The 14,429-nt window shown below is 40.1% G+C and overlaps 1 protein-coding gene across 2 annotated transcripts in view; it reads left to right on the top strand.

The window, feature by feature from the left end:
* Positions 1 to 14,182, top strand: part of FAM107B (family with sequence similarity 107 member B) — an 81,255-nt gene extending 67,073 nt beyond the window's left edge. The window contains exons 1-4 of one of the 2 annotated variants that reach the window (XM_077264630.1): positions 251 to 329; positions 955 to 1,138; positions 2,248 to 2,398; positions 8,439 to 14,182. In XM_077264630.1, coding sequence (XP_077120745.1) covers positions 296 to 329; positions 955 to 1,138; positions 2,248 to 2,398; positions 8,439 to 8,552 — 483 coding nt within the window. In that variant the 5' untranslated portion in view covers positions 251 to 295 and the 3' untranslated portion in view covers positions 8,553 to 14,182. Of the gene's footprint in view, positions 1 to 250; positions 330 to 954; positions 1,139 to 2,247; positions 2,399 to 8,438 lie in introns of those variants that run through there. The other variant, XM_077264631.1, reaches the window with a different exon arrangement.
* The last annotated feature ends 247 nt before the right edge of the window (positions 14,183 to 14,429 follow it).

Raw genomic sequence — 14,429 nt, 5'->3', positions numbered from 1 at the left:
TCTAACTTATTTGGATATGGTAATCCATGTATGCAAATCCAGCAATATCCCCAGCTCCTGTATCTCCTGGGTTATTCCAATACCTGCAATCATAACTGCCTACGTAACCCAGTGACTCTTTTGATGATGCAATAATAACTCTGACAAGGTAAAGTTGTTTTCCTTAAAAGGTGACCTGTATCTTGGCTGTTTAATAAGTAACCAGCATCCTGTTATATAAAAGCGCCCCAAGCAGCAGAGCAAGCATCCACATTCCAGCGTGCTTCAGCTTGGCGGCTCTCCACCTTTTACAGAAATGCCTGTGCTGCTGTGGTATACACACGAGGCAGGTATGTAGTTACCAGTATGGCATGCAGAATGCTGGAATGATATATTTTGGCACCAGGCGGCTCCTGTAACATTTTCCCAGCGGTGCACTGGTAAAACTTTAATTAAAGGGGGATTATAGGGACTATATGGCAGTCCTAGAGAAAATCACTTGGGGTATGTGCACATGACGGCGTATTATTTAGGTGCAGAGTTTTATACATACACATCTAATCCTTATTGTATGTGGATCTCTATGGCTCATTGCTGTAAACTTCATATGCCTAAGAGTGCAATAGTCTGATGTAAAACCGTTGTATTAAACTAAAGCTGTCTCCTGCTTGTTGTTCGTTTTTTTGTTTGTTTTTTATAGAGAATTAATCACCTTCTATTGTTTGGTTAGGGTGTAGATTTATTGATGGCAGTTATATTAATGATTTCTATAAATGGAGCTTAGAGACTGGGCTATGTGGTGCATCCATGAAAAAACATAAAGTTGGACTCAACTCGTCACCTGACATAGCCGTTCTTCAGAAAGTGGCTCTGTAGACGAGGATCATACTGTTAAATAATAAAATAGTAATATTTCCTCTGTAATGTCTATTGTTTTCCAAGAATAACTGATTTTCGGGACATATGTTGTTGTAGGCCACTGTCTGACGGATTCGGAGTTTGGGGATACTTATCCAATCGGGAAGAACATTATGGCTGAACCGGACTACATTGAATCCGATAATCCAGAACTAATAAAGCCCCATAAATTAGTAAATCCTGTTAAGGGGTCCAGAAACCACCAAGATCTTCACCGAGAATTACTATTGAACCAAAAAAGGTAATGATTAGAATATGGTTAAGCCATATTGTTTATGGTTATGTTACATAGAAAAACAATACAAAATCTAGTTGTATTGCAATCCTACTAAAATCAGATTGAAAGAAAGGCTAAACTACACGGGTGATATGTTTAACATAAGATCCAGCTACTATAATGTTATCCCAATGCTTTGTAGTCATTTTCTCCAAAGCAACAGTCAGACTGCGAACTGAACCATATCCATGGCCATCATGCCACTGAGGATCACACTTTGTATATAATAATAATGCATATTATTAATTGTGCCATTAATATATTCTCCCCCTGTCTTGCTCAGAACATACCTGTGGGTTAGGTGGATAACCAACCGTCAAAATCCAAGAAGTCCAGTATAGGAAAATATAAAATATCATTTTTTGTTCTTTAAAAATCCAACTAGCATCACAAAATGTCTAAAATGTTGCTCACAAGTTGCGAGTGCAGCTTGCGCTCTTAGTCATATGTTACAAAGTAGCCAATAGATTAAGAGCGTGTGCTTTGCGTGAAACGTGACCAACGTTTTAGCCATTTTGTAATGCTCTCTGGATTTTTTTTTAATGAGGAACAAATAAATGGATATTTTACATTTTCTTATGCTGATCTTCTTGGATTCTCTTTGACTGTTACTTGACTTGTATTTGGGCATTTAGTAGTGAAGACCTAGCAATAAGATAGTTCATTGATATCAGATTGGTGGTTTCCAGCACCCTACACCTCTGATTTAGATGTTATTTGCTCAGACCTAACCTGAATAGGAGCTGATGTGCAGTGATCGGCAGTGGCTTCTATACATTGAGCAGTGCTATGTTCAATAGCGTTCAATATTTATAACCATTTAGTTGGGTTATTAAACCCCTCTAATCTGATATTGATGACCTATCTCAAGCATGGATCATCAGTATTAGAAGCCTGGACAACCCATTTAATGAGATGCCCTACACATCTTAACATCTGTCCAGCGTTCATTGTTAATGGGCTCCATTTTGCTTTCCTCGGCTATTTCAAGGTACAGCAGGTCCTTTAGGTTACGATTTCATCATCTCTGTTGGATTTATTTTGGTACTAATTAATGCAATATTTATTTCAAGAGGTCTCTCGCCTCAGAACAAACCTGAGCTGCAGAAAGTGATGGAAAAAAGGAAAAGGGATCAAGTTATCAAACAGCAAAAAGCAGAAGCTGACCAAAAGAAGTCAGACTTTGAGCTAGAACTGGAGAAGAGGCATCAGAAACTAGAAGAGGTGAAACTTACATTTATATAACTTGGTAATCTGAGGCTAAAGAAACTTGATGTTGTTGTTTAGCAGTGCTTTCAGCAAATTGTCATACTTAATTGCAGTTTATGGGAACACACCTTTACCTACAAGTTCAATGGAAGCTTGAATTATGACCTTCACATATTACAAGACCAGGACCATGCTTGGCCACCACTCCATTCACTTTTATTGATCTGTCAAAGTGGTTTCCACATGTGCAGAACTGCTCTATTCACAAAGGGTGCCATGGGACCTCCACTTTTGTAAGCAGCAGTGGTATTTTAGCTGTTGGACTCCCATGTATCCATAACATAAATGACATCCTAAATGTTTATGTGAAATTTCCTACAAGGTTTTCCTGAAATATTTACTTGTCCTGGGAATGTACAATGTGGTTGCTCAACGTGACCCATATTCATGGAATTCCAGCATGTGCATTGATGATTACTTTGAAATAAGTTGTACCAGTGAAATATATAATGTATTTTATTACAGAAACCTGCATCCTTCCCCATTGTGAGCCGTTTATTCCCCTCCCTCCTACTACTGAGTTGATCATGCTCTCAAACGGCTTAAATAAGTTGTCTAACTTCTCAGGATTTTTTTTTTTTTACTTAAATGTTTGTATTTTGAATTAAACATAATTATGCAATTGTTTTATTACATATTTTGCACCACGTGCCTTAACCCCTTCACCCCGAAGCCTGTTTTCACCTAACTGACACGGCCAATTTTTACAATTCTGACCACTGTCACTTTATGAGGTCATAACTCTGAAACGCTTCAACGGATCCTGGTGATTCTGAGATTGTTTTCTCGTGACATATTGTACTTTATGATAGTGGTAAAATTTCTTCGATATGACTTGCATTTATTTGTGAAAAAAACAGAAATTTGTCAAATTATGAAAATTTCACAATTTTCAAATTTTTCGTTTTTATGCCCTTAAATTAGAGAGTTATATCACATAATATAGTTAATAAACAACATTTCACACATGTCTGCTTTACATCAGCACAATTTTGGAAACATAATTTTTTTTGTTAGGGAGTTATAAGGGTTAAAAGTTGAAAAGCGATTTCTCATTTTTGCAACAAAATTTGCAAAACCATTTTTTTTACGGACCACCTCACACTTGAAGTGACTTTGAGGGGTCTATATGACAGAAAATGCCCAAAAGTGACACCATTCTAAAAACTGCACCCCTCAAGGTACTCAAAACCACATTCAAAAAGTTTATTAACCCTTCAGGTGCTTCACAGGAATTTTTGGAATGTTTAAAAAAAATTTAACATTTAACTTTTTTTTCACAAAATTTTTACTTCAGATCCAATTTGTTTTATTTTACCAAGGGTAACAGGAGAAATTGGACCACAAAAGTCGTTGTACAATTTGTCCCGAGTACGCCGATACCCCACATGTTGGGGTAAACCATTGATTGGGCACATGGCAGAGCTCGGAAGGGAAGGAGCGCCATTTGACTTTTCAATGCAAAATTGGCTGGAATTGAGATCGGAACCCATGCCGTGTTTGGAGGGCCCCTGACGTGCCTAAACAGTGGAAACCCCCACAAGTGACACCATTTTGGAAAGTAGACCCTCTAAGGAACTAATCTAGATGTGTGGTGAGCACTTTGAACCTCCAAGTGCTTCACAGAAGTTTATAATGTAGAGCCGTAAAAAAAATTAATATTAATTTTCACAAAAAATGATCTTTTTGCCCCAAATTTTTTATTTTCCCAAGGGTAGCAGGATAAATTGGACCCCAAAAGTTGTTGTGCAATTTGTCCTGAGTACGCTGATACTTCATATATGGGGATAAACCACTGTTTGGGCGCATGGCAGAGCTCGGAAGGGAGGGAGCGCCATTTGACTTTTCAATGCAAAATTGGCTGGAATTGAAATCGGAACCCATGTCGTGTTTGGAGAGCCCCTGATGTGCCTAATCAGTGGAAACCCCCACAAGTGACACCATTTTGGAAAGAAGACCCCCTAAGGAACTTATCTAGATGTGTGGTGAGCACTTTTAACCCCCAATTGTTTCACTAAAGTTTAGAATGTAGCGCTATGAAAATTAAAAAATCATTTTTTCTTTCCACTAAATGATGTTTTAGCCCGCAATTTTTTTTCCCCAAGGGTAACAGGAGAAATTGGACCACAAAAGTTATTGTCCAATTTGTCCTGAGTACGCTGATACCCCATACATTGGGGGGAACCACTGTTTGGGCGCACGGCAGAGCTCGGAAGGGAAGGAGCGCCGTTTGAAATGCAGACTTAGATGGATTGGTCTGCAGGTTTCATGTTGCATTTGCAGAGCCCCTGATGTACCTAAACAGTAGAAACCCCCCACAAGTGACCCCATATTGGAAACTAGACCCCCCACGGAACTTATCTAGATGTATTGTGAGAACTTTGAACCCCCAAGTGTTTCACTACAGTTTATAACGCAGAGCCGCGAAAATAAAAAATATATTTTTTCCACGAAAATTATATTTTAGCCCCCACGTTTTTATTTTCCCAAGGGTAAGGCTGGTTTCACACTTGCGTTTTTATCTGCATGCGTTTTTTAAAAAACGCATGTAAACGCGGTAAAACGCATGCGTTTTTTAGACGCATGCGTTTTTATAGAAAAACACAAGAAAACGAGAAAAAAACAAAAAACCCTAACCCTACCCCTAACCCTAACCTGAAATGCGTGGCACTGAAATACGTTTATATACGTATATACATATATACGTATATAAGTGCCACGATATTTCAGTGGCCACGTATATAAGTGCCACGTATATAAGTGCCACGTATATAAGTGCCACGTATATAAGTGCCACGTATATAAGTGCCACGTATATAAGTGCCACGTATTTCACGTAAATGCCACGATATTTCAGTGCCACGTATTTCACGTGAATGCCACGATATTTCAGTGCCACGTATTGCACTGAAATATCGGGGCACTGAAAGACGTGGCACTGAAATATCGGGGCACTGAAAGACGTGGCACTGAAATATCGGGGCACTGAAAGACGTGGCACTGAAATATCGGGGCACTGAAAGACGTGGCACTGAAATATCGTGGCACTGAAATACGAGGCACTATGACTGTCAGAAAATGTTAATTAAACGGTTAGGGGTGAGTTTAGGGGTAGGGTTAGGGTTTGGATCCCTTTATCACCTTGATGGTGGTGGGTGACTTTTCAGTGTGTGTTCTGTTTTTTTCTATAAAAACGCATGCGTTTTTAACGCAAACAAACGCGTTGAGATCGGACGCCATGTCGCGTTTGGAGAGCCCCTGATGTGCCTAAACAGTGAAAACTCCCCAATTCTAACTGAAACCCTAACCCCAACCCTAACCCCAGCCCTAACCCTAGCCCTAACCCTAGCCCTAACCCCAATCCTAGCCCTAACCCTAGTCCTAACCCTAGCGCTACTCTCACACTAGCGTTTTTTTGCATACGTCGCAATGCGTCATTTTGGCGAAAAAACGCATCCTGCAAAGTCATCTGCAGGATGCGTTTTTTCCCCATAGACTAACATTAGCGACATATTGACACACGTCGCAAGCGTCGTGCGACTGTTGCGTCGTGTTGTGGTGGACCGCCGGCAGCAAAAAACGTTACATGTAACTTTTTTGTGCCGACGGTCCACCATTTCCGACCGCGCATGCGCGGCTGGAACTCCGCCCCCACCTCCCTGCACCTCACAATGGGGCAGCGGATGCGTGGAAAAACAGCATCCGCTGCCCCCGTTGTGCGGCGCTTGCACAGTATGCGTCGGTATGTCGGGCCGACGCAGCGCGACGGCCCCGTACCGACGCTAGTGTGAAAGTAGCCTAACGGGAAAATGGAAATAAATATATTTTTTTAAATTGTATTATTTTTCCCTAACTAAGGGGGTGATGAAGGGGGATTTGATTTACTTTTATAGCGTTTTTTAGCGGATTTTTAGCCATCACACACTAAAAGACGCTTTTTATTGCAAAAAATAGTTTTTGCATCACCACATTTTGAGAGCTATAATTTTTCCATATTTTGGTCCACAGAGTCATGTGAGATCTTGTTTTTTGCGGGACGAGTTGACGTTTTTATTGGTACCATTTTCGGGTACATGACATTTTTTGATCGCTTTTTATTACGATTTTTTGGAGGCGGAATGAACAAAAATCAGCAATTCCTGAAATTCTTTTAGGGGGGGCGTTTATACCGTTCCGCGTTTGGTAAAAAGGATAAAGCAGTTTTATTCTTCGGGTCAGTACGATTACAGCGATACCTCATTTATGTATTTTTTTTATGTTTTGGCGCTTTTACACAATAAAAACTATTTTATATAAAAAAATAATTGTTTTTGCATCGCTTTATTCTGAGAGCTATAACTTTTTTATTTTTCTGCTGATGATGCTGTATGGCGGCTTTTTTTTTGCGGGACAAGATGACGTTTTCAGCGGTACCATGGTTATTTATATCCGTCTTTTTGATCGCGTGTTATTCCACTTTTTGTTTGGCGGTATGAGAATAAAGCGTTGTTTTTTGCCTCGTTTTTTTTTTTTTTACGGTGTTCACTGAAGGGGTTAACTAGTGATATAGTTTTATAGGTGGGGTCGTTACGGACGCGGCGATACTAAATATGTGTACTTTTATTGTGTGATTTTTTTTTTATTTTTTTTTTTTTAGATAAAGAAATGTATTTATGGGAATTTTTTTTTTTTTTTTTTTTTACACGTGGAAATTTTTTTTTCCGATCTGACAGGCACATTGCAGAGGCTTGCCGGCGCCTGCTATTAGGATTCTCAGCAGACGCCGGCAAGCAGGGTCATCTCATGACCCGGAAGGAGTCCCGCGGCCATCTTGGATCCGGGGACTCCTTCCAGGTCACCGGAGCAGCGCGATCTCATCGCGTAGCTCCGGTGGGAGAGCGCAGGGAGCCCCCGTCCCTGCGCGATCCCCCTCTATGCCGCTGTCACTATTGATAGCGGCATCAGAGGGGTTAAATGCCCGCGATCGGCGATAGCGCCGATCGAGGGCATTGCTCCGGGGTGTCAGCTGTCATATACAGCTGACACCCGCACCCGATCACTGCGCCGCTCAGCGCAAGACCGCGGTGATCGATGCGCCGTACTAGTACTGCGGCTGGCACTAATGCAGTGCCGGCAGCGCAGTACTAGTACGGCGCATGTCGGGAAGCTGCCTATGTGTTGTACTGTCCTGTCTACTGCTTGCTACAGAATATGATTGAGAATCCATCAATCAGCCCATTATGACAGTTCTCTCTACTGATTTGTGACCACTGACCACATCAAAGTTAAATGTGCAGGGAAACAGACTGTAAAACCGAAACGGTGCAAAATTTTTTTATTGAAACCCAATTGCAAATATGATTTTTAGCCACAAATACAAGTGTATAAGTAAATAAATGTAAAAAATACCCTAAAGTGGACAATGCCTTTTTAAATCCATCTTGGTTACAGCAAGATGAACTGGCAGTACAGTGAGGAGTCAGGTTACACTTCCTATTAGAGAGAAGAGAAGTGACCAGCAGAGTGAGAAACCAAGCAGAGGCACACAAGACACACACTGTGTTAAAGTTAGTGATTTAATTTTTTTCCAGAGCTGGATTCACATCTACACAGCCCATTGCTGCTATAGAAAGTCATCCATGCTGCTAGTCTTTGGGACCATGTGCTAAACAAAGCACAAAGTGCAGTAATCTCAGTTTCTGTGCATAGAAGACATCATATCAACTAGTCTTCACCCACTAGTTTAGAAAGGGGCGCTGCAGGATCGAAAAATGATGAAAAATGTGTTCTAAAAGATATAAAATGGCAAAAAATTGTTATGTCTCCCAGACACAGAACAGCTTCTACTGAAAAGTTACCTGAAATAACAGGTACATAATCACATAAAGTGTAAAGCTGCAATTAATTTTCTTACACCTTCCATCTTGACTGAGTAGTGGATATAGTCTACTATTGGCCCATGCAGAATAGCCTCACTTGGATCATAACATTTCCTATTTTGTCATTCTCCTTACAGATGGAAATGGAAAAGCATAAGACTGAAGAACAGGAAAACAAGCCAGAGTTCCTCAAAGTCAAAGGCAACCTTCGTAAAATGAATCAGGAAATATCTACCGCCAACAGTTCTTAGACACGAGGACATGGAGGGCCTTCTAATTCACTGTGTAAATGCATTTTACTGGACTAAAGATGGATCTTTAGTTGGAGACTTGCCTTAATAGATACTTTTAAATTGAACATTCATCCTTGAAGCTTTTGGGACCTAACATGGCAGAAACCCCTTCCAATTGGCTGATGAAGACTGTTAATTTTAGATCGTGGATACAGAGCTGTCAGCTGACAAAGTGACCTTTTTATTAAAAAAAAAAATTCTGTTAATGGTTTGGGAAAGCAAAGAGCTGCATTACATGGGTCTAAGTTTCTTTGCGCTCTTTGCATCACCAATGTTTTGTTTTTAAGCTAGATTTTGCAGGGTAACGTCTCGTCTTAATGTCTTGAACTAAAATATTTTTTTATGCAAAGGAAAAGACCAGAAAAACAGTCTGGTGTAAGGTTTAAAAAAAAAAAAAAAAAAAAAATGCAGATAAAAATTCTGCGCTTTTCCGACCCATATCCTTAAGTATTCATGATATCTAGGTAGATCTGCTACACTGGTTTCATACAGAAGGTGTGGAAGTTAATGGGTGCGACTAATGTTACAGTGTATAGAGTGGTGTGTTTTTTACCTTCTGATCATTCCCTTGAAGAAATAAAGGGTGTAATGATTTCTTTTTTTATTTGTGTTTTCCTAGTTTTGTATTTAATCTATTTTTCGGCAGTAGCTTTTTACTTGCCCCCTTGGTTGTAACTGCAGAGCTGTTTGATTCCCCAGCCACCCTTTCCCAAACGGCGCCTACTTCAGCATCACGGCTGTTTCTTTGCCTTTGATAGTCTACTTATAGAGATGCCTAAATCTACACTGAAGGAGATGTGCTCACACTAAGTAGGTCGTGAAGTTGTAATGTAGTTGTTAGATTGAGACAATGTGAAGAAACAAATTGGTATACACAAATTATCACACCTCTATTAAAGTTAACCTGTCATGTGAAAAATTCTATTAACCTACAGATGTGGGGTTAGTCTGCAGGTAAAGCATTCTGAAGCTTCCCGCTGCCGCAACTTAATTCCCCCCCAGCACTGTTCCCTATCCTGTCACTGGAGTGGCGCCTGTGCGGTTTCAGTCACTGTTCTGTGTATAGATTGTTACTCCATCCCCAGCACTGACTGACAGCTTGCTCAGCGTACGGGCCGGCTGTCAGTCAGGGCCGGCTGTCAGTCAGGGCCGGCTGTCAGTCAGGGCCGGCTGTCAGTCAGGGCCGGCTGTCAGTCAGGGCCGGCTGTCAGTCAGGGCCGGCTGTCAGTCAGGGCCGGCTGTCAGTCAGGGCCGGCTGTCAGTCAGGGCCGGCTGTCAGTCAGGGCCGACGGTGTGGTTACAGCCGCCACTCTCTAAACACAGAGCAGTGACTGAACCTGTGACAGGTTCCCTTTTAAGACAAGGAAATCATGTTGGTTATCAGGGTCTCCATTTTCTTAAGAATTCATGATCTATGTGATGGGTTTGTTTGGTGGGATGGTAGAATAACCTAGAAGCCCGCACTTCTGATGGAAACAAACTTGCGCTCTGATCTGGACACAGGTTAAGGCCTCATTCAGGAGTCAGTGTTTTTCATGTACTCCCCAAAAATGGGATCTGTATTTTTCACATGAATGACAAATCTTCTCCAATCCTTCGCAATGTTGAACACGGATGGCACACTGATTCCATCCATATGCTGTCTGTGTTTTTCATGGAGCTGTAGAATTTTTATTGCAACTTTTCACCCATCCATGTAAAAAAAAAAAAACATGCCTCCGAGTTTTGCACGGACACAGTTGGTGAAAAAAAACATGGATATGTGAACAGCCCTGATGACCATATTGAGTATGTGCTGTAGCTGTGAGAAACACAGAACACATGCGTGCAACATGGATGGCTGAATGAGGCCTTAGTCATAGAATTTTTTTTTTTCCAGGAGTTTATATAGGAACACAATTTTCTTCAATCTTCCCTTTTGAAGCCAGGCTGGGTGCTTTTGTTAGTACTGGTGTATCCGCCTTCTACCTAGTCTGTGATATGCATTTAGAAGATCACATGTTTTTGGCGTCGTGACATTTTCATAAACTATCTAGAAGCAATTGTCTACTGTATCCCACCTCTATGCATTCTGGGCACGTGTTCATGTTCTTGGACAGACAATCATTTATGCCTTGTTAATAATCTAAATGGACTGACCGCCTGAGGCCCAGTCTAGGCTGACTTGGGTAAAAAAAGAGCTTCAAAGTCTTTTTTGTATCCCACAAATTTGCTGTAAACCTAACGCCGTGCACTGTGAGCTATCAGATCTCTGGCTTGTATCTGTTTTCCTTTATCCTTCTTTCTTTCGTACCATTTATTCACCTCTTTTGTTATTTTGTACGAACCATATTTAGGGGTCGGATTTTTCTCCTGTTTTGTGTCGCTCTGTTCTGCACCCGTTTACTTAATCCTTGCAAACTTGAACAAGGTTGGTTATGCTGCTGGTAATGTGTATGTAAAATATTTTTTTTCTCAGTGGGCAGCCAACTTTACATACTTCTCCTTGTGCCATACATATTTGGAGTGTATTGTCCCCTTTTTTTGCCGAGACAGTCAGTTTTTCACTTTTCTTGTAACTTGCTGTGCCATTTGCATATTTGGAGTGTGGTCAGAGGAATTGGTTTTCTATTCTGTCCATTTCTTTTTAATCCTATTTTATTCTCTGGCTCTTACATTGGCTCCTGTTCATTGGTCTCTTGTATATTTGCAGAGGTCTACCCTTGGTAAGAGCGGTAGTGTTGCGGTTGTGTCTACTTTTCCTGATAATGGTTCACTTCAGTTTATTAATGTTCTTGTTATACCATGCAGTAATTTTTAGGTTAGCTTGGTTTGGTCAAACAGTTGTGAATGTAACCTGCATTATAAACCTATAAGGTCCAGCATATCACCTTCTTGTGTACTGAGATTCTTGGCTTTAGAGATTTAGATTTTTATTTTTAAGACTTATTTTATTTAAGCTGTGAATTATTATGGACATTTATATCTAGTCTTGCCATTTTTGTTTCTCCTGCTTCCTTGGAGGTGTTACTGCAGATTCTGTTATTACTTAAATGCTGTTCCGTAAATTCCTTAAACGGAGCCAATTACATTAAACATGGTGACTACAGAGTACAGGTTATGGAGCATGAGAAGCTGAGCAGATTGATATATTGGTTGTTGATTAAAAAAAATTAAATATCTTGTAATATATTGTTGTTTCTATCCAATTTAAGCTTTGCTGTCAAGTGGGCGGTCCTAATTGGTGACAACTGTCTCTGTATACACACTTGTGTATTTTAAGGATTTTGATCACTGACCAGGGCCCCAATTGATTGCCAAGTTCAATGAGCAGTGATTTTAATGAGTAAATTACACGTTATAGTGAATCCATTCCTAACAATCCCATATATTAATCTGCTCATGCCATGCAGCCCACAGATTAGACTGTATATTCAATAATGCAGGTTCCCTTTATACACTTTCAGTATCATGCCATAAAATAAATGTCCACTTTTTAACATACTATTTGTATGTTCATATTTCTGTGTTGGTAAATGTTTTAATGTGTCTTTATACCTGTTACAGGGCTCTAAATCTCCCTCGTAGTTATAGAATTTAATCATAAAATTTGGCACCTAAATATCTACATCATACTGAGTAATAAGTTCAATATGTAACCCATAGTCTACGCACCTAAGATCCCTACACCCAGGAGTAGCAGAATTGTATTTAACTTACGACAGTGTGGAGTATATTGAGCTCCCTAAGCGAATAGCCATTTCCACACTTTGCTCTGTGGAGGATGTGTGTATTTGCATTAGGGAAGGCAGAGTGGGGCACCGCCAGACTCCTAGGAAAACAAAAGGATTGGGGGTTGTAATTCAACATGTTGCTGAACACAATCATCAGTGGAAGAGACTGGAGGTTCCTAAATACACTTGATGACCTTCCAGTCCCACTGAAATTGTTGGGTTCAGCTGACTTATCCTGTAGGACATTAAGGCCAATATCACACATCTGACGTTCACGGTTTTGAGTGGACCACAAAGACCAGACCGCCATGGGACTCCTGTCTTAAACTTGGAAGTCTCAAAGGGGTATATGAATTAAGATGAGGAGACCCACAGTTGGTCTGAAGATCGCTGTCCATACTCTGACCGTGAATGTGGGGTTTGTAAAACCAGCCTAAGTTCGGGTTCACACAAACGCCACAGTCCGTATTGATCATAATTCCTGGTCTGCCGGCGGATCTTCCAAGTAGAACTTAGAGCCTCATGTGTCTGAGGCTGTTATGGTTAGGAGACCTTCGTCAGTCCATGCATTGCTGTCCATACACAGACCGTGAAATACGTTTGTGAACCTGGCCTTTGGCTGATTAATAGGAATGCTTGGTTTTATTACCATAAAGCCTTTGCTGTCTTTACTGCTATATTAATAAGATTTCTGTGGAGAGAAATAGGGGCGGAGAACCAGATTTATTGTGATTAGGGGTTTAAACTAAAGGAAAGCCTTGATCAAAATGGATTCTATGTTATGCCTCATTCACGGACTGTGGGGTCAGAGCATGACACAAGAATTTGACCTGTGATGCTTCCTGGGTGTTGTCAGACACTCGGGGCCCGATTCATCAAGGCTTCAACGCTATAATTCTGGCATAAAAGCTTTGGAAAGTCACAAAATTTAGGTGCCAACTGCGTTGCACCTAAACTTTACTACTTTTGATCTTTTCATTCCAGCTTCAACAAAAAATGGTCACGGCTAGGGTGGGATGGAGACACTGCTTGTCTAATTCCTGATTAGCTGTGGCATTCCCTACACCAGAAATCTCACACTAGTACCTAACTGGAGTGAGATCCCTGGCATAGTGCATGGAGGCGCATGACACTGATTAGGCTCTCCAGATTATTGAAGAAGCATTCATGCATCAGGAGTGTCGGGTGACTCCAGCATGCCCAATCAGCCAGTTCACATCTGACCAGTGTGCACAATTCTGGTCTTGATGAATCGGGCCTTTATTGTCTGCCATTTATCTAAGGCTCTCATCATGGAGTCAATCAATAAACCATATTTATAACATAAAAGTGCCACAATACTGGCTGAGGACCTTGTCTTACACATTCTGTCTCCATAAATTTGTTTATAGTTTTAAATTCCAAGATTTTAGTTTTTATAAAAATTTCTTTTAAATAAAATGTTTTCTGTCTCAGGGTAACTAGCTAGCTACTTTTTTCTCAACCCATGTTTCTTGTATAATAGCGTAATTAATCATCACTAATGTATATTATGTTACATTCCATTTTGGAAAATCTACACCCAAAGTGGAACTTCCACAGTGGCCGGTCAGTTTTTAAACTATATTTTTTATTCACAGACATGAAGCTGATTGTACTTTTTTTATTTTGTTTTTCTTTGTATTTTCCAATATTTATATGCCTTTTCCTTTGAATAGCAATCTATTTTTCATTGCATTTTAAGAATCTTGTTCTAGTTTATATAAAGGGAGCCTATTTTGTTTTTCATTATACTATTTTGTATTTGCTGTAAAATAATTGATTTATTGTTATGAAATGAGGGTTGTAAATCTCAGAACCAAATCTATGCTTAATAAAGTTACATGCTGTGCTATGCATCTTTTGTCTCACTAATCATTATTTTCTAGTCCTAAGTATGTGTATTTTAATTCATTGCTGTCTTTTTTTTTCTATAAGGGCTCAAGGTGAGAATCTTCCATATGCAGTTAGGTCCATAATTATTTGGACATTGTTTATTTTTTGTGTTACGAGTTGTACTTTTGAATGGCACCATTCACTCTACCACATAGTGTACTGGAAAACGGGGAAAAATTCTGTGTGCGTTGAAATAGCAAAAAAAAGT

The sequence above is a fragment of the Ranitomeya variabilis genome, chromosome 5, assembly GCF_051348905.1.
Source record: "Ranitomeya variabilis isolate aRanVar5 chromosome 5, aRanVar5.hap1, whole genome shotgun sequence".
Taxonomy (NCBI): domain Eukaryota; kingdom Metazoa; phylum Chordata; class Amphibia; order Anura; family Dendrobatidae; genus Ranitomeya; species Ranitomeya variabilis.
Note: the sequence above shows the minus strand (reverse complement) of the source record. Positions and strands in the feature narration are given on the sequence as shown.